At 34.6% G+C, this 26622-nt stretch overlaps 2 protein-coding genes and 1 long non-coding RNA gene across 5 annotated transcripts; 1 reads left to right on the forward strand and 2 right to left on the reverse strand.

Moving 5' to 3' along the window:
- Window positions 1–6232: 6232 nt before the first annotated feature.
- Window positions 6233–12414, reverse strand: Jasper (JIL-1 anchoring and stabilizing protein). Of its 2 annotated transcripts, none has more exons than XM_071725068.1 (12): window positions 12150–12414; window positions 11527–11597; window positions 11110–11270; window positions 10847–10980; window positions 10401–10590; window positions 9542–9634; window positions 9117–9459; window positions 8860–9034; window positions 8733–8786; window positions 8561–8626; window positions 8340–8472; window positions 6233–8035 (listed from the first exon to the last, which is right to left on the reverse strand). In XM_071725068.1, the coding sequence occupies exons 1-12, from the start codon at window positions 12228–12230 to the stop codon at window positions 7770–7772; spliced, it is 1767 nt and encodes a 588-aa protein (XP_071581169.1). In that variant the 5' UTR covers window positions 12231–12414; the 3' UTR covers window positions 6233–7769. The 2 variants fall into 2 exon arrangements, with proteins under 2 accessions (XP_071581169.1, XP_071581168.1); XM_071725067.1 differs by having other exon boundaries at window positions 6233–8041; window positions 12150–12403.
- Window positions 12415–15897: 3483 nt separating this feature from the next.
- Window positions 15898–20328, reverse strand: LOC139785904 (tubulin beta-1 chain-like). Its single transcript, XM_071725070.1, has 5 exons — window positions 19702–20328; window positions 18459–18813; window positions 17998–18371; window positions 17790–17905; window positions 15898–16774 (listed from the first exon to the last, which is right to left on the reverse strand). Exons 4-5 carry the CDS (start codon window positions 17885–17887, stop codon window positions 16600–16602), a joined length of 273 nt encoding a protein of 90 aa, XP_071581171.1. The 5' UTR covers window positions 17888–17905; window positions 17998–18371; window positions 18459–18813; window positions 19702–20328; the 3' UTR covers window positions 15898–16599.
- Window positions 20329–23926: 3598 nt separating this feature from the next.
- Window positions 23927–26301, forward strand: LOC139785905 (uncharacterized). Of its 2 annotated transcripts, XR_011722119.1 has the most exons (7): window positions 23928–24167; window positions 24554–24799; window positions 24891–24986; window positions 25071–25204; window positions 25383–25580; window positions 25754–25870; window positions 26147–26301. It is a non-coding gene; the product is annotated as an uncharacterized lncRNA (long non-coding RNA). The 2 variants fall into 2 exon arrangements; XR_011722118.1 differs by lacking the exon at window positions 26147–26301 and having other exon boundaries at window positions 23927–24167; window positions 25754–26108.
- The last annotated feature ends 321 nt before the right edge of the window (window positions 26302–26622 follow it).

Consider the following 26622-nt stretch of genomic DNA (forward strand, 5'->3'; position numbering starts at 1 on the left):
TTTGGTCTTATAAGAAAATGCTTTTTCTTAAATAAAAAGGAATTTTTTACTTTAATGAATTTTTTTGTTTATTTTAATAAATACATTATTAATTTTAAAAACTATTTGTCCAATTTGAACAAATAATTTTTTCCTTTAAAAAATATTTGTTTTTAATTAATAAGTAATATTCTTAGTGCGTCAAAATTCTTATTGTACAGTCGCGTTCATGAATGCCTGACACCGAAAATTGGATGCGTTTCGAAAACTCACTCTTTGTCTCTTTCTAATTATCCCCCTTAGAAAGAGAGGAAGAGCAAGGAAAAAAAGTAAACATTAAGTGAAAAAGCACTAGGGGAGACCGGGGCCTAACCGTCATTCTTTTTCGGTGCCGATTTTTAACAAGAAAATAAATAATTTTAGTTAAATGTGGTATACCACTGTAAAGAGTGAACCTTTAGCTACAAAATTTATATAGGAAATTTTTATCTACGTCGCTTTGTTTAACCGGTATAGAGCAAAAACAACAACGGTGGATTGAAATCTCAAAAATGCCGGGATTTAACCGTCACACTGCATTTTCAATACATATACGTACATCTAATCCTGAAAAATGATAGGATACATCTTAATAATTGTTTTTTAAGAGAAAAATATAAAAATTTATTTAAAATTTTTATGCGAAACATTATTAAAAAATAGTTACGAGGGTTCCTCTTTCCGCAGAAGTCACTCGCCCGACTTGTTTCACTCCTCGACGTCCGATGACTCTATTCGGTGTCTGAACGGTTGTAATTCCCGTCTCATCCATATTCCATATGCAGTGAGCCTGGAAATGCCCGGAAATGCCTTGGAAATGCACCCGGACTGCTTACTGACGGATTAACCCCAAACACAAGTTTCAGGTTTGATCGCCCACGAAATATTAGACATCAACGATAATGAAAAAACTACACTGGATTCGTGTTCAGCATGCATTACTCTTTATAATCACGTACCTCGAGATTTGGAGAGCAAATATTATTGCAGATATTACAAAATTTCCACGCGCAGAAAATGTAACTTTCACCTTCGGAAAACACGTTTGCCCTCGTAAAAATCATAACACGGCAGGTAACCTGCCAAAACTCCGTTGGTCACATGGGTACCATAAGCAGCGTTTACAATGTTAAGGAGGCTCTTACCTCGATCATAAAACGACAGATCTTTATGAAATTAAATTATGTTGTAAAGTGAACCACAACGAACCGATGCCCAAAACTTTAGCATAGGTTGACGATAAAAATTTTAAAAATATCAGTATTGAAATTCGCATTTTTAACACAGGGCATATGGTAAACACTAAAATTTTTACCGGAAGTGATGTATTTTCTTGGCAAGTTTGCGAGCCAGGTAAACAAAAAACTAAGGAATTGTAGTTAAAATAATAATCTTTCTAATAATAAGAAGAAAACTTGGTGTTGACGATGAGTTATAAAAGATATTGTAGTTTTAATATGACGTACGACAGGTTAGGCGAATGATCGCGGGGCGGTTGAGCGAAATAGAGCGAATGAACCTAACCTAACCTAACCTCACTTGCACATGTCTTTTCTCTGCGCTGTATGGTAGCGGCATAATTATTCTCTCGCGCATTGACAACCTTTATTTTCGAGAATTTTCCTTTCATTTTCCCTCTCAGCATTCTCACGTTATATCTTTCTTTTGGCTCCATCTCTTCATCGCATCAATCGCTACAACGCTACACGGCTACACCTCACTTAGCTACAGACTGCTGCAGACGACGTTGTAACACGCGCATGTTATTATTCTGCTCTTTAGCACTGACGTAGTCAACTGACTTATTGCATAAATTTTAATATTTACACTAATAGAACATATAACTTACTCTTACACTATGTAAAAATCATTATTTATTTTTTTATTTAATTTTCCGATAATTTTATAACCAATTATTAATGATAATTTTTCGGTTGCTACATTGATTAGAGCAGCCGGGTAAGAGCCTCCTTAATAGCGAGTTCGCACAATATACAGGTTCCGAGATATTTGATTTGACGGTTCAACCCCGGCGACGGTTAGGCCCCGGTCTCCCCTACATAAAAAATAAGAATTTTAACCTAAAAACTTGCACATTCCTTCCTCATAGTTTTTAAGTGTACAAGTAGAAACCTGCACATTGCTTCCTCTATGAGAAAGCCTATTTTTTTATACATAATTATTAGTAGATATTTATTAATTTGGCTTCCTCATAGAGGAAGCAATGTGCAAGTTTTTAGGTTTCTAGCTTGCACACTTAAAAACTATGAAGAAGCAATAATGTGCAAGTTTCTACTCGCACACTTTTTTTTATTGTGATAAAGCTTTATTGCAACTAATATCTGTTATACTAATATATGTTATGCTCTTACAAAAATCAATTAAATAATTAATGTTTTTACTAAAATGATTCCTACTAATTGTGGATATATCTTATTTCCATTTTGTTCAATACCAACCTTCTTTTAATGATACTCTATATAAAATTACATGTATAACTTATACATGTAACTTTTTAAGCAGAAATCGGTAACTCCTTCACCGATCCTCGCAAAATTCAAAACAACCTTTCTTTAATGATAATCTATATAAAATTACATATCCATCTTATACACTTTTTAAGCAAAAATCGGTAATCCCTTCACCGATCAAACTCAGAACCTTTCTTTAACGATACTCTATATATAAGATTACATGTATAACTTGTCCACTTTTTAGGCAAAAATCGGTAACTCTTTCACCGGCAGTGTGGTCTAGTGGTAAAGCGCCAAACTTGTAATCTGAAGAACCAGGTTTGAGTCCACTAGAGCCATGTAAACATGGAATGTTTTTTCCGAAAGCTGCGCCCTCCGTGCAAGATAGGCTCTTTTGCGAAGCAAACTAGGCTCCGTCTTTCGAAAAGAGATGTTAAACCGTTAGTCCAAAGGGTTAAGTGAATTGTAGCTATGTAAGCAAAAAATTTTCACTTTTTAGAATAATCTTTAGTTTTTCATTGTTTTCAGGCCTTAAAATTCATTTGAGACGAATTTTATCATATGCATCTTGTTGTGGACGAAATTTGTAATAAAAAAGGACCCTTGTATTTTTTTTCGTACGACATAAACGCTGATTTTTTTATTGACGCACAAAGTTATCCAATATTGCTCACAGGTCGGATAACGCTTAATTTTGCTCCTGGGTACTCGTCGCGGCCATGTTGGAATGTGAGAAAGAACGAGAAATGACACGTTGAAAATTCTTGCGTAGTATTTCCAAATAAAAAGATATTTGCTTAAAATAACACTACAGATCACTTCAGCTCACTTCGAAAATACTCCGAGTTGAGGTTAAGTCTACCCCTTTCCCTTGACAGTTAATAAACAGCCGTAAAATAAATGTGATACGATGCAGACTTGTGCGCAGGCGCATGACTAGATTTCGTATCACATTAATTTACGGCTGTTTATTAACTGTCAAGAGAAAGGGGTAGACTTAACTTCAACTCGGAGTATTTTCGAAGTGTGCTGAAGTGATCTGTAGTGTTATTTTAAGCAAATATCTTTTTATTTGGAAATACTATGCAAGAATTCTCAACGTGTCAATTCTCAACATTTCTCGCTTATTCTCCATTGGAGAGAGTTCTTATTTTTACCGCGACGGTACGTCGCCATCATCAACACGGAGTTCTCAGCTCAGGGACCAGGAGCCTTAAATATTAGATTGAAATTTATTTGGTCTATATATTTTTTTAAATTTAAATATTAGATGTACACTACACACAATAAAATATATTAATAATTTACAATAAATAAAAGACAAATATCTGAGATGTATACCCTTGTTGACCTTCTCGATTTCCAAGAGATTGAGGATATGTATTATCATGAGAACTTGGACCGGCATAATTTGTTTCATCTATAGAGTGTTTGTATATCATTCGACCATTTTCTTGATTTCCAAGAGATTGAGGATATGTATTATCATGATTTGGACCGGCATAACTTGTTTCATCTACAGATTGTTGTATCATTCCGTCTGCATTATTATCTCCAGTTCTTTCTTCACATCCTGAATATTTATTTATATTAGAATGCTCATTTAAGTAAGATTGTATATAAGGCATCTATTCGATACATTCCAACTTTGTGACTGCAATATTGCAATTTGCATTTTGCATAAGAGTTTTCAAATGTGAAATATCGTGACCAGGTACGAATAATGTCTTCTTGTATTTTAGCTACTTTGTCTCTATGAAAACTATTCAAATAATCCTCTATAGTTTGTCTAATTGCATGCTAAGTGTTCTACCAGATCGCAACGTGCAATATACCAATTATACCATTCTCCTCTTGAGAAATGCCGCCAAATTGGGTAGAAGTCGTTTTTCCATTTTAGGACATCTTCTTTAATATGCGTATAATGAAATTTAATTAAGTGTTTTTTCGCAATGAAAAATTCTTTCTCAATAATGTTATCATTTGTACAAAGCTTGCATTTTGCTTCAAAATCGTTTAATTTTTCAAAATGCTTCCATATCGGATTATACTCGCTGCTATGCGACATTATATCTACTCGGACCTCGGTATATAATCACGGAGCGTGTAGTACTGAATATGACATATTAATTATCAAGAGAAATGTAAGATAAAACATTTTTTTGGGGAAGGTCTAAGGGACACATGTGAACGTTTACTAAACATAAATATTGACATATTGTTTGAATCTTGTTAATAGTTAAAGTCAGTTAGCTTTGTTTGTAATTACTTGATCGTAGTAATCACAATTTAGAAATTTAGATCAAGGTACATGTTTTGTCCACATTGTCAAGCTAAAAAGTAAAGCTTAGTTGTAAAGTTTATTATAAGAACTTGTGTACATTATAATTTATTACACGTAATGTACGAACTATTAAAACACGATGACAGCTGCTGTGATACGGAAGTAATATACGACATGCGTTGAGATGACTACGGAGTAGTTATCATGAATAATTATGGAAAAGGAGCCATAATTATATATAAATATTGACTTTATATCCCTTTTTTTTAGAGTAGATTTATTGAAAGAAATATTCATTGTTCAACATGTAATTTGTTCCTTTTTGATTTAGAAAAAAAATTATGTATTGCTCACAGTAATACTTGAAATTCATATTTAATTTCGTATGAAAGTTATTGCGCAGTTATTTGTTTAATAAATTTATTTAAAAAATCTTCGATTTTACATTTTGACAAATCACAATTACGGTTTTATAGTACATACGTATAATATAATTAATTTTTATTATTTTAAGTTTCAACTAGACAATTTTCAGAAATGCATCAAGTATATTATAGTTTATAAATATATAGTTTATAAGCAATTAGTTGCGTAAACTAAATATTTAAAATTAATTTAATTATGCATATATACTGCACAAACATTTATACTCCGTCCAACGAGAAATCATGGTTGATCAGACATAAATAACGATAGGGCACGATAGGGCCGCAACAAGGCGTTAAATTATTTTTATTTTTAATAGTGTTGGACGATATCTATTAAAAATAAAAATAATTTAACGCGAACACCTCGTTGCGGCTCTGTGCCCTATCGTTATTTATGTTTGATCAACCATGATCTCTCGTTGGACGGAGTATAGTATAATTAATTTTGTAAGAGGTAAAAATAAAATGTGACTACAATAAAAGTAATCAAATAATGTTTTATCATATTAAAAATCATAATTTTCGATGTGCAATTTTATTAATAAAATTACAAATTACTGGCATTTATCATTATGCGATATAAAATTATAACTATTCTGTGATTATTAAATATATATTTGTGACTATGATTTAACTTAAATTCAGTATAATTAAAATATCTTTGTTTTATATATGTATATATTCTTGTGAAAACAAATTCACTTTTTAATTGTAGGATAAAATTATTTCATGTAGATAGATAGCGGACTTCATTGAAAGTAAGAAGTCAACGTTAATAAAAAAAAGACAACTGGAAACAGTTTTCCTCATTCGATTATGTAATTGATAGGACCAAGGAATTAAAAAGGAGAAACAATCGCCTTTTTCGTTTTTAAAAAGAGATGTGCATCATTTTCTCTTACTTTTATTTTCATTTTGAGCATATATATTTCTGTCCTTCAGTTTCAATATTATCGTCAGCTGTTGCATATGAATGCGCAATCTATCTACATAAATCTATAGATAAAAATATATTCGACGCCAGAACGTCTCTGCTACATTAGTTTATTTTAATTTTCGACAAAAACATTTCGATACAAAAATTACATCGTTAATTTCTGATATTTTCAATGTATTGGATATGTACTATATTAATTACAAAATAAGGTTTAATACTTACCAATCATTAAATGTTTACAGTAATTGCCATGTCGCCCACGATAAAGATGTGATAATGTCCGAAAATCGTTAACTTATCTAATTTGTACAATTTCGGTATCGTTTGACAAGCACTTTATAATTTTATTGTAATAGCAACGATTTTAGAAGATTTTTAATAAAGACAGTAATAATTCAATTATATAAAATAGAAGATTGACAATATTTTACGAACAATTATATTTATGTCATAATTTTATATCATAAATATTGTTAAAGAAACATTGGTACACAATAATGATACATATTTTTATTTTTATCTTTAAAATGCAATGAGTATGAGTAATGTTGTTTCTAATGGAAAAAAAACCAAATGACAAAAAAACTTGCGTTAAAAACGAGATGCAAGTACTAAGAATTATATCTGTATCGTTCATTGCGCTATAATTCTTATGCAATATGGTATTTATTTTGCTAACATCAATTATAATAACTAAATAAGTAAGTTTTGTGTGACAATAACAGTGTCTATGTGCTCTTTACAAATTTTTTCCATGGCACTGGCTGAATATACAAAGATAGTATTTCGATACATAACGGTATTATTTTACCGTCATGTAAAGATACTGTGTCTCATCTAATTTTATCCCCTACATCAGCCATTTTTATTCGATACTGACAGTGAATGTTTGCCTGATATTGTCCAGTTAGTGATTGCAGATATTGCATCAAGTAATAATGTGAGTGTATCGCGACGATATAATATAAATATTTGCTCAAATTCATGAAATAAAATACAATAGAACTCAATCAAAAGATTATTTTCCACGTGTGCAAAAGTGCTATCGATCGCATTCACAGAATTAGCTCAAGATACTTTTACGATTCTTATTTCTTCACTCGGTAACAATACCAGTATTATTGTAACAACAGCTATTTGCATGGCTTATATATGTAGGAGTTAATTTTTGTTTTATACTTTTGTTAAGTAATGTGGATTTAAAAAAATAAATATACTTAATAAATTCAGATATATAATGGAAATCGACGATCAGTTGTCTAGTTAAAGTTCATTAACACTAATTACATAATTGCATATATTCTAATCTTGTAGGTAAAGATTAGAACAATAAGATTAGAATAAATAAAGGGTGTAATAAAGGATAGCATGTTAGTTACGTTTCGCCAAATAAGTTACATTTTACCGAATTTTATCATATTCTCCGTAATTATTTTAGATCTGTAAGAATGCATCGTTAAACAATAATTTGCCACATTTAAAACATAGGGAAAAAATTAGCCAAAATATCGTTTTATGAATGCGCTCGATGTACTTCAACTATAATAATGCTCCTTTTTTAGTACCGTAATGAACATACAAGAAAATAAGTAAAAGTTTACATTATCAGATAAAAAAGTTTACATATGTTACTTGGCTGCTTCATCTTTAGGACTCGCACTTCTAGTAGGCACTTTTGCTTCTACGTCCCTTTCAGCAATTGGTTCTGACTCTGCTTTTGTCTCTGCTTGTGCTATTGGTTCGGTTTCTATATTTGCTTTTGGTTCCAGCTCAGCTGCCGCTTCCGGTACTTGTTCACGTTCTGCTTCTTGTTCTACTGTTAGCTCTGCTTCAATCGTTGTATCTGTATCCAGTTGATTACCACTATCATCTGCAGGTAAATCCTCCGATATACCTGTATCTATCAATATTTATAATAAATATGTATCACAAAATACATTGTTTAATTTCAATATATAATTTTTAATCTTTTTAAAGTTTAGTTTAAAAGATTTTTAAGAGGACTTAAGCCCAGTTTCACAAATGTCGGTTAACTTTTAACCTTAGGTTAACTCATTCTTCGTCTCTTTCTAAGGGAAACGTTAGAAACAGACGAAGAGTGAGTTAACTTAAGGTTAAAAGTTAACCAACGTTTGTGAAACTGGGCCTTACAGATCTAGTTTCTCAATATTCATTAAACATACGTATAACAAAATTACCTGAACAAGCAGGATCGGACATCAATGAAAATACTTTCTCTTCAGGCATATCTTTCGTCAATTTTTTGAAATGGACCACTTGATCCGAAAATGATTGCCAAAATGACTGACCCTCAGGTATAGTAAACATAGCCTGTATATTTTTCATTTGATAAGTATATGACAAAAGAAATAGATTTAAATAATTGTATTTTCGTTTGTCTTTACATGTGATACATTACCTTATACTTGTTATATATATGCTCAGCTTTTTGTCTAATCTGCTCCGCTTTTTGTTTAAAAATAGTCTACAAAGAATATTATATGTATTATATTAAAATAGAAATAATAGTATTGTGTATTTCACAAGCGTTACAATATAACGACATACGTATGCCCGTTTTATACACATACCCCTTCTTCTTCGCTTAATTTCCACTCTCCTAGATTCCCAATATATCGTCGCAGCTAATATAAAAGACAATTAGTGAAGAAAATGCAATATTATAAAATAATTAAAAAAATTCCATGTATTACTTACCCTTTTTACTGTTTCAACAATATGAGGATGTTTCTTCAGCATTAAAGGATCAATTGGAAGAGCCAAGATTTCATCCATCGCTTGTAAACATTTATCTGTATTGGCTCGATCCAGTCCAAGATTAGATTTTATTTGAGCATCTAATTGTAGAAGTTGAGCCTCTATACGAAGCCATCTGTAACATTGTACATGTAAACACTTGGTAAATTTTAAAATAAACACTCTAGTAAGTTAAACGGCACAAGATTTCTCCATACCTCAGTTTATATGTTTTGCGATGAACGGCCCCATCTTTTGTCAAAAGTCGTTTTTCATCTTCCGGGACGGGTACATTAAAATCTAGAGAATCCTTCACTTGTTCCGGCAAAATTTCACCGCTCTCTAATTGTGCTTTGAGTTTCATAGCATTTCTAGCAGTTGACCAATCCCATTGCGCTCGAGCTTTTTCACTTTCGAAAGACTTTGGCCTGTCTATATCCAGCTTAATACCTACATGTTCCCCAGCAAATGTACGAGCTAAGAGAACTCGGCTTGGTGTATCAGAAGATGTACCACTCGATATTACGGTTCCATCAAGAATCGAACCTTCATTATTTCTTTCTGTAAATTAGATAAACGATATCTCTCAAAAACAAGTTTATAATTTTAAGAAATTAAAAAAGCTATTCACACAAATGCCTACTTTCGATAGCAGCTCTTTTTTTATGCGTCACTGGTGTTATTTGATGCTCATTAGAATCTTCGTTTTTCGCTTTACGACCTCGACCAGAATGTTCTAAACAGAAATAATTTACAATCATATTATGTTACCTTAAACACAAATATGTAAAGAATAACCGACTTTTTTTTTACAAATAACCTTTGATAAAACATAATTTATGTATATTTTTTCCGGGGGAAAAAAATTATATTTTTCTCCAAATTGAAAGAGAGAATTCAGTGGAACGATTATAAAACAGTAGGGACATAAATAGATAAACAGTATTTTCAAAAAAACAAATATTGTGAAAGTTTATTAATAAAAAATTATGTGAGAGATACATTTACAGACAAAAATTTAGATTTCTGTATGCGAATTAACGACAGCTGTTCCAACAGAACTAATCTTTTTAATTCTTTTGTAGACATATTCCGAGTTTCATTGGATTCCTTAAGCCTTGAATATTTTTCAGATATTTCTAATGGTGAAGTCTGCGTTTCTTCATCCACCATTACATGTATTGATGTAAGTCTCTTTACTGTGCTCCTACCTTTAAATATTAGTTATTATCAGGGTAATTGATTTTAAATTTTGCAACGAATAACAGCATATTTTGTGACATCGATAATAACCTACATTTCACAATTGGAACATGATTACTACTTTAACTGATGCATTAATAGAAATAATGGTGTATCAAATTAAGAGTAAAAGCTAATAAAAAAAGTCGGTTATTTAATAATAATAATTTGAATATTTTTTACCCATAAAGTTGCAGAATAATAGATTCTTTGAAAACTGCACACCATAACAAAAGATTATTATAGATACAAGTTTTTACCTGTATTGGTTTCGGTTTCATCTGAACTTGAAAAGTCTGCAAAGCGTTTTGGTTTAATCTTACGGCCACTGCGGCTAACCACTTCTTTAGGCGACTCCTCGCCTTGTGAATCCAAAGCAGCCTCTTGTTTCGATGTATCATTCGCAGCTTTTCCTCTACCACGTTTTTTCTTCACTTCTGGAGTATCTTGCTGCATTGTTATATGTATTCAGTATATGTGCAAATATATGTATTTGATTACATTACATATTTATATAGACATGTGTACAAAGGTGTAAGGAACAATCGCACAAACTATTTAAACTTTAAAAATGTCTGTCGGCAGTTCCTAAATTCCTTTTGGAGTACAAGTTTGTCAATAACTGTTCTTTTAAACAGTATTGCAAAGTATATGTTAATACTCCAAAGCATTTTCATACAAATAGCAAAAAACGAGCATTCCTTACCGGAGTGTTGGAGGTAGCTGTAAGAACTTTCCTCTTCAAAGGTTTCTTTTTTTCTCCTTCGTCTATTACTAAGGAACCAGTTTCCAGGTCACTGTCTATAGCGCTGACAGCTGGCACTTCTGTTGCTTCAGCACCTTTAGACAAAGTATTAGTTATAATAATTGATTTGTGTGTTCCATTAAAAAGATTGTATTTAATCTATTCACACTTCATGAAATAGTTATTTATTATGAAGTCATTAACAAGATAATATCGGTAACTACCTTTAATAGCAGCAATGTCTGCTAAAGGTTTGTTTCTGTCATTTTTAAGTTCTTGTTCAAGTTGCTGTATGCCTTCATGAAAGAACTTCCGTCGGTTAGGTTTGCCATATTTTTCCTTATTTTCAGCATAGGTGTACAATTCCTCAACTTTACAAACAGCTCTGCAAGATTTAATATCACGGTAATATTTGATCAAATATCCTTTAAATGATATTCATTAGGAAAACTAGAATTATAGAGAGTGACCGGAAGAGGTACTATTACGTATCTTTTCACGAGGTAAAAATGCAAATAGTAAGCGAATTCACTGGAGTATCTGCGATTTCATTGATCGAAATCTAGTAAATCTGTTCACTTTTCGCATTTTCACCTCGTGAAAAGATACGTAATAGGTCCCCAGATTGTAATATTACTTACGTTTCTCCTGTACCATAAAAGTAAACGCTATATCTAGCATTCTTGGAGTTTGGATCATTGACTTTTTCGACCTGCAAACAAATGAAGCAATATACAAACAGATGAAGCAACACGCGGTGAGCTTTGGCCTGCGCGTTTGTTTATTTCCAAACGCAGGCTTGGTATATGACGAACAGGATTGAGATATACGTTTCTCCACGGAGAATACATTAACGGTCCACGCGGAGATATTAATCTCAAAGATTATATGTATGATTACATGGCAAATTACAGAATATATATCCTGGCAGAAGTGTTAACTAGCGAGGCGCGTTAATTAGCGTGGTCGGTGACGTGCCACTTGACCAGATCATCGCCGATGTAGTCGCGCGTTCCGCGCGGATCCCGCGCTTTTCTCGCTTCCTACGTGCGAGAACCGCGCGGTCCTCCGAGACGCAGTCGCGCGCACAACAAACGCGATTACTCGGCCGCAATCTCTGAATAATTTACGTCACCTCACCACGCAACGTCCCGGTCGGTGAATCGCCGGGGATGAGGACGCGACGACGCCGCCGCGTCCGACATAGCGGCCACCGGGATGCCTGTCTCGTCCCGGTAGCATCGCGTCCCAAACGCGAACTCACCTTGGCTGGCCATGGCGGGTAACCTCGAACTTTGGCGAACACCTTGTCACCGGCGAAAAATCGTTTTAATAATTTCACCATGATGACGAGTGATCCGTTATCACGGCACCGGCTCGCTCTGTCGTACGTTCACGCTCGTCGTAACGCTGTTGCTAACGGTGTGGCGTAGTCAATCGCGCAGACACATCGCACAAAACACCGCGACAACCGCCATTTGCATGGCAAGCACGATAAATATCGAAAACATGCAGCAGAGACACGACGCTCAGCTCCGATTGGTCGATGGTCGCCGCGTCAGCGAGTGGCGGATCTACCCGCGCAAAGTGGTGCGAGCACGATTGATCGGCGTAGCCGGACACGCGATCGCTGATTGGTCGCGAGCGCGCGTCGTGGCCGACCAATTAGGTCTGTTCTTTACAGCTGAACTGGCTGCACTAGTTCAGAGTTCATCCTTTTCCTTCTAATGTGGTGTAAAAAAGATAAACTCTGAACTAGTGCAGCCAGTTCAGCTGCAAAGAACAGACCTATTGTCTCTCAAGGTGCGATTTCACGATGACGCTCGACGCTGGATTCGAGCGTCAAATCTGGTCACGTGATAGATTCAGAGGGACGCGAAATATAACCTAACCACTGGATTGGCTGAAATGAGCGTCGAGTGTCAAAGCTAAACACAGGGAGCTTTCCAGCAAGCGACACAAGTCGACACAAACGTCATTCTATCTTTCTTTTTTGGCAATGAGTAACAAAGACAAAACGATACTTGTGTCGATTTGTGTCGCTTGCTGGAAAGCTCCCACAGTTTAGCTTTTTGACGCTCGAATCCAGCGTCGAGCGTCATCGTGAAATCGCACCTTTTTATACCTTAGGGCCGATATCACAGTCTCCGATTAACGTGATCCTCCGATTAAACTCACTCTGCATCTCTTTCTAACTGTCCCCCTAGAAAGAGACGAAAAGACAGTTAGAAAGAGATGCAGAGTGAGTTTAATCGGAGGATCACGTTAATCGGAGACTGTGATATCGGCCCTTAGCACTACTGTAAAGCCTCTTGCACAATGCCAGGCAACAGGCAATAGGAACAGGGAATAGAAATCAGAAATCATGTATAAATGCAGAATAAACAGTGACACAGGCAATAGACACAGAGTTTCCATCACGTTGGAAATTCTGTGCCTATTGCCTGTTGCCAACCAATCATAGTATTCGAATTTTTTAGGTTGTAATTAACGATTTTTTGGTTATTTCCTGTTCCTATTGCCTGTTGCCTGGCATTGTGCAAGGGGCTTTAGCGCGTCGGGCACCGATCGTCAGACGTCAAATGAACGACGCCGATACTTTGTATTGCAGGGGCCCGTATTCCGTTCCTGCCTACCGACAACTCGACAACTGTCGGTTCGATGGACGATAAGACGATAAGTGTCGTTACGCAGGTTTTTCATATATAGGGCCGGTTTCACCATCTCCGATTAACTGTAACCTTCGATTAAACTCACTCTTCGTCTCTTTCTAAGGGGGACAGTTAGAAAGAGATGAAGAGTGAGTTTAATCGAAGGTTACAGTTAATCGACGTTGGTGAAACTGGCCCATAATATATCGACCGTGTAAAAGCTGCACCGACACCGACGACTGTCGGTAAATGGATTTTAGCGGAACAGAATACAGCCTCGTCTATTCTGTAACTCTTAACCACTCTTTAACGACAGTTTCGTTATCGTTATATTTGCGTCGCGTAGATATTATATATGTTATCGATTTATCTCAGGGCAGTGATCACGTAACTTTTCGCCTAGTAATATATTTTGCGCTCTCTGAACATCCAAGGTCTGCGCCTTTTTAGACGATCCAGTCCGCGCGGCCCTGGCTCTGGCTGCGATTGTAGCGCCATCTCTGACAAGATCCGGCAACTACTGTTGCACGCAACACTGCTTTTCTTGTTAGTGTCTGAGCAGAATAGCTGACTTATAATTTCAAGACAGTGTTTTATGCTTTAAATCTTTGTTTTTAGCAACGCACAATACTGTCTTGTGTCTCAAGTCTTAAACGAGTGTACAAAGTGCCAACATTGTAAGACTTGAGACACAAGACAGTATTGTGCGTTGCTAAAAACAAAGATTTAAAGCATAAAACACTGTCTTAAAATTATAAGTCAGCTATTCTGCTCAGGCCCTTATGGCTTCTGCACACAGGACGCGGAAACGCTTGCCGCGCGGCAAGAAGCGACGCGGTAGCCAATCAACGTGTTGCTTTTCCGTAAGAACCAAAAGTTTATTGGCTACCGCGTCGCTTCTTGCCGCGCGGCAAGCGTTTCCGCGTCCTGTGTGCAGAAGCCATTAGGCTGAATTTCCACTGAGCGCGTCACGCGTCGCGTCACCCGAATTAACCAATCAAAATATCCTGTTTTATAACATTATTTGTAATGTAATAAAATTGAACGTTTTGATTGGATAACGCGACTGAACGCGACGCGTGACGCGCTTAGTGGAAACTCAGCCTTATTCTGCATCCGTATTTGCATTACTAAAATAAACTTTTGATAAATTTTTTTTGTACGCATTAAATCTTACTTCTATAGAAGTATACTTGCACGATATTTTTCCTACATGTTTTCCCAAAGTAAGATGATAAACATTATGTATGTATAAACTGCAGAATTTTTGTTTTAAGCAAATATTGTCGTTACTGTCGTCAGATGACAGCTGTATGTGCCTAAATAAGTAATATAAAAATAAAATTAAAAAATTTTTTGGTGTTTTTGATATAAAATCGCGTTTGTGTACGTAGATTTTTGTGCGTACTTTAATTCTGTAAAAGATTTTTGCATTTCTATAAAGCCAATTAAAAGATTCATCTAAAAACGATAATGTCGGTAAATCATACGGCTGCAGGATTCCCTTAAGGATGTATCGGAGGTACAGTCTTAGATGTATCGGACCTAATTTTCAAAGCGCTACCAAGTGGATAAAAATTTGTGAGAATGTTCTTTTAGTCTTCCTTCCCAGGTAGCAAGCACTCGTCATTTTGACGTCAAATGACGTCAAAAGACGTCAAAATGACAGACTTTTGACGTCAATTGACGTCAAAATGACGAGTCTTGCTACCTGGGTTATGTGCTACAAAAAAGTAGAAACGAATCCACTAAACGGTTGCTGAGATATAACGATTTTAATTTTCACTGATTTTACACGTATTCTTATGGGAAGAGACGATTTTGACGGATAAAACAGCTAAAAAAATGTTGAAGGAGCGCTACCAATATTTTGAATTTTTTGTACATCTATAATAGTATACGAACCCAGCAAACACAGTTATGTAACCATTATATTGCCGCAATAAAACGAAATGTAACGTGTAATGTAACCTGGAGGTTTTAGTTATATATATGTTAATTGTAATTTCCCACTCACGTGACATTGTGTGGACATAACAGCAATATAACGCATTATATTGAAATTATATAAATGTATATAACTGCAATATATATACAACCGAAATACTGTTATCTAGTATTATCTATATATCTAGTATTGAAATAGCCATAATGGTCGAAGTTATTTGTATCTATAACTGTAAAGTTAAAATTTATATCTTTAATGCAGATACATCTCTGAAATAATTACATGTAGATCTATATAAATGTATTGGCAATGAGAGAGATGCATCTATACAATAGATATAAATTATAACTCTACAGTTAAGATACAAATAACGAATTTTTAATGTTCTAAAGAAAAATAAATATGAAAAGATATATTTTTTATTGCATAAATGTTTTATTGATGCACACATTCTTTAAGCTTTTCTTTTTTCTTGAAGCTTTTTTTACAGGTTTAAACTGTAGATATCGTTTATATCAATTTAAGAATTTGTTTTATCCTTTGTATAACAGATTAGTATACTTAATCGAACATAAAATCAAGTAAAAAATATCATATTTATAATCATCAAAATCATATTTCAAAAAATCAAATTTTATCGGTGAAAAATTAAAATAAGCAAATCAGTATAATAACTCTATGGAGATATAAAATAAAAATACAATTTTACAAAATGCGATTAGAAAAAAGTTCTTGGAAACATTTCAAACTTATTCTGTAGAAATTTTCACCTATTTGTACGTAGCGGCCGCTCTCGGCGGTTGTACAGTGGATGATGATAGAGGCGCGCGAGAATCAATAATCAAAAGTAATCTTGTAGAAAGACACATTCAAAAATAAGAAATCAATTTTCGAATTATCGCACTAGGTGCAATATTGACGAGCAGCAATGAAAAACGCGCGCGCGCTCCGCAAAAGTTCGAAACAGAAGTCCGTTAAAAAAAAATACAAAAAAGAGAGATAACGAGTTAAGAAGCATGGGTGAAGGGTGTGTTGCGTTATCGCTCGGTCGAAAGAAAGAGAGAGATAATAAGGAGAGTGTCGCTTCCGTCGCGGGATATATATATTTTTTTTTCTTAGTTCTCGTCGACCTCAGCTTCCTGCTCCTCGTCGAATTCTGCGTCCTCGTCCGCGGTAGCCTCCTGGTACTGCTGGTACTCGGACACCAAGTCATTTATGTTCGATTCGGCCTCACTGAATTCCATCTCGTCCATGTCCTCGCCGGTGTACCAGTGAAGGAAAGCTTTTCTCCTGAACATGACAGTATAAATAGTAATACCTATAATATTCCAATGAGAAGCATTTCTAGTATAGAATAACCTGTATGATGTTCAGGATGAATTCGATTCTTGAATGAGTAATCTGTACGTAATGTATTATTAGTTTCAGGAAAAGTTACTTTATTTTTTACAAAATCACCCTCTTGTATACATTTGGAACACGAAAAGTATCCTGCATGACCTTTTGTAAATGTAACAAATGCTCTAGCCGGAGCATCACATAGTATAGCATTAATTGCAACAATGTATTTTTTATTTGAAACAGTAATTCCATTTGAGAAAAGAGAATGAATTCATTGACAAAGTCAGTTAGAAATTCGTTTGCGTCTTGAGGTTTACGCGTGCCGTGATACACACCAATTACAAAAGGCAACGTATAAACGTCAATTCCTTCAATGGCTGCCATTATGGGCCAAAACTGGCTACCAGAACTCTTAGACATGGGTAAACCATCTATATTTATGTTTATTTTAATTTCATTTCCCTTTATGAAATTAGAATATATACGTATAGATCGTTCGAGACTACAAAAAAGACCAAAGTGCTTATAGCACCCATTAGTGTTTAAAGATGTAATAGTTGCATATGCGTTTCGTGGAGTTGCAAGTAAAACCCAATCTTTAGGCAAATTTACGTGACCATGTTTTCTGAGAACTTGTAGCAGTTTGTTAGCAGTAGTATGTGGAACGTTATTTTGAATTATTAAAGTTTGTAAATCTACTCGCAAACTCGTTTCATTATTTTCAAACTTCTCATTTATATGATCTTGTTCATCAATTTCATCGTTAAATTGTTTATTGCTTTCTGTATCAGAAAGTAATAAACTACTTTCTGTATCAGAAAGTAATAAACTGGGTGGCTCCGACTGTACTACATGAATTTCATTGTTACTTATAACGCAATATTGTTCAGTATTATTATACTGAACAATATTACGTTCCGCTTCTTGCACTCGATCATTATTAGGCGCTACATTCGATACATACCTTTCTGCTAGTTGTCCATTACTATTATCTCTATTTATTTCTATATTTATTAATTGATTTCTTCGTCTTTTTGTTAAATGTTGAATATCCTTAGGCATGATGCACTTTTTTAATACCTGTAAAAATAGTGATCATCGTTAAATAAGCAATTAGTCGAAAACGTATAAAAATCACTGAGTTCGCGCATTGGCAAAAATCTTAATCTTACCAAATTTTCGCGTCACTGCTGTTGTCGTCGCGGCCTTGGTAGTTATTGTTGTCTTTGTGACAGTGGTTTCACCGCTGATGCTCGAGATCGCCGCTTTGGTTGATCCGTCCAGTTGCTTGGGGCGAGTTGCGGTACTCGTAGCGGTAAAGTATCAGTTTTGCCCAAACTGATGATCGGTCTGACTGTTGACCGAGTAGCGACCGTAGCTCTGAACCGACTTCGAGATCAGATATTTCTCAACGGTACTCTTTGTGTTCTGATAGCCGCCGCCGCGGTGGACATTCGTCGACGCCTCGGACGTTGGCGAGATTGACGTGAAGCGCTCGTTGGAGGCCGATGATTGGGTACTGGTCGTTGTGTACGGCGAGTAATACCTAAATTTCGAAAGAAGAATTAGTACTGATAGCGATTAAATAAAGATTTGTCGAAACATGAGAAATTATCAAAAATCTTAATCTTACCTCGCGTCACTGCTGTTGTCGTCGCGGCCTTGGTAGTTATTGTTGTCTTTGTGACAAAGGTTTCACCGCTGATGCTCGAGATCGCCGCTTGGTTGATCCGTCCAGTTGCTTGGGACAAGTTGCGGTAAAGTATCAGTCTTGCCCGAACTGATGATCGGTCTGACTGTTGACCGAGTAGCGACCGTAGCTCTGTACCGACTTCGAGATCAGATATTTCTCAACGGTACTCTTTGTGTTCTGATAACCGCCGCCGCGGTGGACATTCGTCGACGCCTCGGACGTCGGCGAGATTGACGTGAAGCGCTCGTTGGAGGCCGATGATTGGGTACTGGTTGTTGTGGACGGCGAGTGATACCTGAATTTCGAAAGAAGAATTAGTACTGATAGCGATTAAATAAAGATTTGTCGAAACATGAGAAATCATCGAGCTATCGCAATTTCGCAGAATTTCAAACAAAGCGTGGAAATTGTATAGATATAATATATATTCGATTTTTAATTCCTTCAATCTATCTATTTATTATTTCTGAAGATACACTTTAATAAATTGTCCAGCAAGGATTTAGGTCAAAAATTCCGTTATAGCTAAAGAAATCCTAATATCTATCAAAAAATTTTAATATTCTATATCTGTAGTGTCAAAGATTTGCGGGGTAAAAAAACATTTAAATTCATGGATATTTTAAAGCATTTAAATATTGTAAGATCTTGTGATTCAATATAACGACAGTTCTTTATTTTATAAATATACATATAGTCCAGAAACATTCCCTCGTTACTTTACCGCAAGGCTTTCGACCGATCTATCTCTCTATATTCATATATCTCGCACGCACCTATGATTCTCTCTCTCTCTCTCTCTCTCTCTCTCTCTCTCTCTCTCTCTCTCTCTCTCTCTCTCTCTCTCTCTCTCTCTCTCTCCAAATTACGTTATGTACTTCTCGCTCAGCGATTCAAATCTCTCTGCCGTTGTCCATGCCTTCCTGCGCAAAAGCTTTCCCCTACTCCATTTAACCTTCCGGACGTCCTGTTTATTTATTTTCGTGCTAACGCTATCCAACCGACTCATGCCTATCTCTATTTGAAAATTATTTACTTATATCTTTCAAAAATCTTACAATATTTAGGCGATCAAATATCCACGAAACCAAGAATACATAAAAATGTTAGTGGGAGAAAAAAATCGATATTGAAATATCTCAGTCCTTATAATTTGCTCGAGAAAAGCAAGACGCACACTTACCAGTCTCTGACGAAAAGGACGACGAAGAGGACGTCGACGCCAGGAGACGTTCTGTGGAAGAGACGATATAGCGCGGCGTCTCGGTACTGGATAGCCTGCCGTCGTGCACGGGTGACGATCCGGCCGGGTGACGATCCGGCCAAGTATCGATCACTGGAGAACTCGTATTAAATATTTGATCCGCGGATCCGCGAGCGCACGACCGTCCCAGCCGGGTGACGATCCGGCCAGGTATCGATCACTGGAGAACTCGGCGTCGGCGTATTAATTTGATCCGCAGATCCGCGAGCGCGCGACCGTCTCGGCCGGGTGACGATCCGGCCAGGTATCGATCACTGGAGAACTCGGCGTATTAATTAATTTAATCCGCAGATCCGCGAGCGCGCGACCGTCTCGGCCGGGTGACGATCCGACCAGGTATCGATCACTGGAGAACTCGGCGTCGGCGTATTAAATTGATCCGCAGATCCGCGAGCGCGCGACCGTCTCGGCCGGGTGACGATCCGGCCAGGTATCGATCACTGGAGAACTCGGCGTCGGCGTATTAATTTGATCCGCGGATCCGCGAGCGCGCGACCGTCCCGGCCGAAATGTGATGGAATAATATTTCCTAACCTAACCTCTGTCACCATGCATGGCAATGGGCGCGTTCAACAGATACCAACTGTTGAGTTCGTGTTGTTAACACTTTGCGTTGATTGGTTGATTCTAAAAGTAAGAGCCAATCACGTTCTCACAAATAAAATAATAATAGATATTTATTTATTATTATTTATATAGATATAAAATATATAAATAAAACCGTGGCGTCTTAGAATAATTGTGTATACAATTATAAAATAAACCAAAATATATGTATATTAATAACTTAAAACATACTTAAGATGAATTAATAAAAGCGAGTCAATGACGGTCATAGTCCGAATTCTATTATTTTAAGACTGTCTTAAGTATGTTTTATGTTATTGTTAATATACATATTTCGGCTTATTTTATAATTGTACGTACAATATATTATTTTAAGACGCCGCGGTCTTGTTTATATAACTTATATTTATAAAAGTAATAAATTCTATAAATATCAATATATTACACGCTTTGTCAGTATATATTTTGAATGTGTTATGTTGACGTTATATTGTTGTTATTGTAGTGTAACCAATAAATAACAGAGCGATATAATTATTACAAAACACAGTTATATTACTGCTACAAAAAAAATTACATAGCTGCTATATGTATATTACATTACTATAGTTACATTACATGTTACTTCTGTGTTATATAATGGTTATAGTTTGTGTTTACTGGGAATAGATGAAAATATCTGCCAAGTTTCAATTGTCTTCACTACACCGTTTTAAAGAAATAAATTATAACTTGAGATAATTGTGCTCTCGGCACGAATGTATCTCGATGAAAAAACATTTGTAAAGTAAAAAATACCTTTCTAGGAGTAAAAATAAGACTCCTACTATCATTTGAGTATCTTACATCTAGATTTACTATGCGTTAGGCGTAGATATTCAAGTATTTCAAATTTCATGCACTTTTGTCTAATTGTAAGATTGTACCTCCGATACATCCTTACAGTTTAGGAGTAACGCGGACTCTTTGCCGGTCAGCACTTACATTTTTAACTTCCTGAGCTCAATTTTGCGATTTTCTCAAAGAACCAAACTGGGAAATATTCTTAAAGAATCACACTACCAGAATATATAAAAAACCAGAAATCGAATTTTTCGAAATTTTAAACCTTACTGGCACAGGGATTCTATAAACTCCTTAACGACAGTTTCGGTATCGTTGCGCAGCTTTTTTACCATATACAATACCTGCGCAACAATATCGATCGAAACCGTCGTTAAGGAGTTAGAGAATCCCCGTGTAGTCCCGTTAAGGAATAGATGTGCCACTTTGTCGCGCCACAGAGTGGCGCCACAGAGAGACGCCACAAAGTGGCGCAGCAATCGAACAAGGACAGATATCATTTCGTTAGACAAAGACAGATATAGAGAAAATAAAATTAAAAATGTTAACATTATCGACATCGAGGAAGTTCGGCCGTCACTCCAGCATCCCCTACGAAAAAAATCAGGTGAGACGTGTCGGATAACGCTTTTTTTACACTAAAATAATTATTTTTCATTAAAATTTACGTGACTTTTTGCATCATTATTGAACCATATTGCAAAGCCGTTTTTTGCAATATGGTTCAATAATAATGAGAAAAATACCGTAAATTTTAATGAAAAATAATTATTTCGGTGTAAAACAAACGTTATCCGACCTGTGCGCAATATTGGATAACTTTGCGTGTCAATAAAAAAATCAGCGTTTGTCGTACGAAAAAAAATACAAGGGTCCATTTTTGTTGCAAATTTCGTCCACAACAAGATGCATACGATAAAATTCGTCTCAAATAAATTCTAAGGCCTGAAAACAGCGAAAAACTAAGACTATTCCAAAAAATCAAAATTTTTTGCTTACATAGCTACAAACTAAAGAAAAAAAGTCTAAAAAATCGGTTACACCATGAAAAGTATTCTTTGTCGTTCTCAGATAATGTATGATTTTTTTGAGATTTTTAATTCCATTTTAAATGACGGAAAAAATCACCGGCGCAACATCAAAAAAAGATGAAATCGAGGGTTTTCGAGATCCGAGTCTCGGACTTTGAGGGCGCGTGCAAGCTAAACGACTGACTTGATGATAAATGTAGTTCAGATCATTATTGTAGATAATTTTACGCTCTACAAAAAAGGTACGTATAGTTAGTAACCCTATCTTGCTTAGTTTTCGAGATATTTAAGAAAAAATAAAAAAAATCGCGTTTTTTGTTGATAATATTGTTAATAACTTTTTATTGCGCATTAATTTTGCAAAGCAAAATAAATCCCACTTAGAGCACTTCAAATCAAAGCGATTTATGGTGGTTGCAACCTGGGAAGATTAATTGGAAGGTTCGATGTCTAATATGACTGGGCCTATGTAAAGTTGTTGTTTTTATATTTATTCCGTGAAAAAATATAAGTATTTATAAGAAATATTATATGTATTTGATGTAGTATAGGTAATGACTAATTATTCAAGTTTCATTCTTCTTATTTTTTCCCATATTTTTGAACTTATAACATTTTTATTCATTATGAGCTATTGTTCTTAGATATAGAACGCTAGAAAGTAACAAATATTACAGTTACGCACAGCTGTTCTTCAGGAAAGGTGGTAAAATATTTGTTGAGATTGAATTATTAAATAGAGTTTAACTGAAGATGCAGACATACAAAGCTCCCTTACAGTTTAATACTGTAAGTGATTATTTGGCTAGTAATTAATTACTTATTTTGAGTATTAAAAGTACTGTTTTTAATGATTTTAATACTCAAAATAAGTAATTAATTACTAGCCAAATAATCACTTACAGTATTAAATTTCTAATTGACAATTTAACTAAATTTATACAATTTAATGAGAGACTCAAAGATGATAATAAACTAAGAGAAGATATGATGAGCAAAATAAAAAAGTAATATTTATTAATTTGTAATTATTTATGGAGACATTCTACATATACTATAATATAAGTACAACTAATTATATTTTCAAATATTGTTTCCAGAATAGCAATATTTGAAAATGCTCGGAATATGTATAGAAAAAGATAAAGTTGTTATACTAACAATAAGTTTTTAATAAATATATTTAAAAAGTTTATTACAGTAGAGATTGCAATAAAATTTACTGGCTCTTATACATATTGAAGAAAATCATTTGTTCAAATGTATTTAAATAAATGTATTATAAATGTATTTAATTTATATCTTTTATATACAGAATAAATTTCAATATAATTAAACGATTTATTTAATTAATAATTTTTACGTTTAATTGTGACATAATCAAGAGACACGATAATGTCTCGCACCTAGTACGGAAAGGGACACGCGAGGACGCGAGTAAGACACGCGAGCCGAGTACGATAGGATTTTACGATTCTCGTGGCTAGCGACGCCGCGTCCCGCGACGCTAGCTCGAGCAAGAAAGAGATGGCAGATGTATGTCTGCGCTCTTCGGCCGCTCGAAGCTGGCCGAACGCCGAGCGCACAGCCGCCGCACACGTATACATGGCTGCTCGCTTGTGTGCGCTCAGCGCTGCCATGTGCTGCTACTGCTGCTGCTTGCTGTAAGCGGAGCGAACGGCAGTCGCCGTGCTGGCTTCATCGCTTCAGCATCAGGGGCTCCAAGCGTAATACGGTCGACTGAATCCTCAAAAAGTTCCTTCCTAAGTGGTAGATGGCGTTACTAGATGCCACAAATACATGTATAATTCATATCGGTGAGAGCTGTTTCGGCAGTGTCTGTATCGGTGAGTGTCGGTTGGTGTTGGTGAGAGCTGTATCGGTGGCAATCAGTCGTATATTGTGGTATATTGCAGATTTGGGTTACAGCACGTGATGGTTACAGTAAGTTGAGAATAATTATACCTGCGTAAAGTATGCAATGATAACGTAATGATACCGTTTACCAAATAAATCTAAGGACCAACCCAGCCCCGGGATTCTGTAAACATTCATAACAGCCAGAGCCATTTTTTGAAAACGGACCGTACTAATTTGTACTTCTAATAATACCTGCGCAACGATACCGAAACTGTCGTTAAGGAGTTACAGAATTCCGGGGCAGATAAATTTTGATAGCTGCATAACCCATATGCAGCTATCCAAAGTTCTTCTAGATCCTTACTCATACAAGTCTGAAAAGAAATTAAATAAAAATTGCAAAGTAATTGCTTTAATTTAACTTATATTTTATATTTTTTATATTCTATAATTATTTACTTTTTTGATAGGAATGACTACGTCATATAAAAAATGTGAAGTAGAAGGTTGTACTTTTAACATTGAAAAAAAGTACCATTTTCCAAAATTATTAGAACGATGTAGACAATGGATAAGTGCATGTGGCAACAGAAACTTATTGCAATTATCTCATAAACAATTGAGAGAAAAAGTTGTCTGTGATGCCCATTTTGAACAACGCTTCAAATTTAGCAAAAGGCTTAGTAATATGGCCATTCCAACACTGAATTTACCTGGTATATACATATTAAAATATATTTTAATTAACTTATTTGAATAAATTTTATATACATATACATATATATATATATTTTTTTTTATATACAGATTCCATTGATACATCAATATACAATCCTAATGAAAGTCAAAGAAAAAATATAGATTTGCCAGTTACAGCAACAAATGTTACAAAAACATTAATAGGTGACATAATTAATATATAGAATATTACATAATGAAAGGAACGCGTTTTTTATATCTTATGAAACTGTGAACATATTTTTACAGATTATTCTGCTGATTTGTCAGTTATTATTAATTTGGAATCTGATCCTAATAAAATAGCACAAATAAAACAAACACTTCGCAAGTTACAGATGAACAGTTTGATGCTGATGAGATAGGACAGATAGAACAAACAGGTACAATATGACTAATATTTAAACATTTTGATATCAAGTTTTCTATATATATATATATATATTTTTTTTTAAATATATTATTTAAAACTGAGTATATACTGTAGTTATTTATAACCTGTTTTGTATTTATATTTCTATAAATGTACTGTATTTATAATCTATTTTGAATTACTTTTAGATACAGCGTCTATTGAGTATTCGAATATCACAGACACCGAACAACCAAATTGTTCAACATCATTTCATCCTGCTGATTTGTCAGTTACTATTAATTTGGAATCTGATCCTAATAAAATAGCACAAATAAAACAAACAACTTCGCAAGTTACAGATGAACAGTTTGATGCTGATGAGATAGGACAGATTGAACAAACAGGTACAATATGACTAATATTTAATCATTTTGATATCAAGTTTTCTATATATATATATATTTTTTTTAAATATATTATTTAAAACTGAGTATATACTGTAGTTATTTATAACCTGTTTTGTATTTATATTTCTATAAATGTACTGTATTTATAATCTATTTTGAATTACTTTTAGATACAGCGTCTATTGAGTATTCAAATATCACAGACACCGAACAACCAAATTGTTCAACATCATTAGTTCCACAGCGCAAATTGAAACGCAAATTATCAACTAAGGAAAAGAAGAAAGGTAGTAAACGTAATAAAATTGATTTATATTCTCAACCATGGAGATGTGATTTATACTAATCATGAAGATGTGACTTATATTTTTAATCATGTTATGTTCTCAATCATTTATATTCTCAATTATTTATATTCTTAATCATGAAGTTGTAATTCATATTCTTTATATTATGAAGCTATGACATATGACATGTCTGAAGATATAACATATTACATACAAAAAATATATTGTCTTATCTGAATTGTTTGTCTAAATTTTATTTATCTTAATTATTTCTAGATTCCATATTACACCTTTTCCACGTGACCCGACAGTCACAGTTATCTGTGCGCGACAAACATGTATACAATCAAATAGTACACTTAATGAAAATTTCAAGGCAACAGAGAAAGAGAAGAGTTTCCTTATACCAGCGGTTGAAAGAGGTGAAGAAGTTAGGCAAAAGTAATTTATTACAACAATTGAGGAAATGCCAGATCCGATGCAAACATTCTTTTTATCCAATATTAATAATTTCAAAACAGATAAGTATAATCGGCGTTATTCAATTAAAGATAAAGCCTTTGCGCTGACATTAGCAAAGAGAAGTCCAAAATTATATAGATTTCTAGTCAATATTTTCTGCTTACCTAGTATCGAACGTTAAGAAAAGTAATCAAAAATGTATCTATAAGTAGCGGCATATCAGAATGTGTATTTGAAAATTTAAAGAAAGAGTCTCCAAATTTAAAGACTACCGAGAAAAATATTGTGTA

This window comes from Temnothorax nylanderi, unplaced genomic scaffold, assembly GCF_030848795.1.
Source record: "Temnothorax nylanderi isolate EJ_2023f unplaced genomic scaffold, tnyl_v1.0 TNYL_tig0917_pilon, whole genome shotgun sequence".
Lineage (NCBI taxonomy): Eukaryota > Metazoa > Arthropoda > Insecta > Hymenoptera > Formicidae > Temnothorax > Temnothorax nylanderi.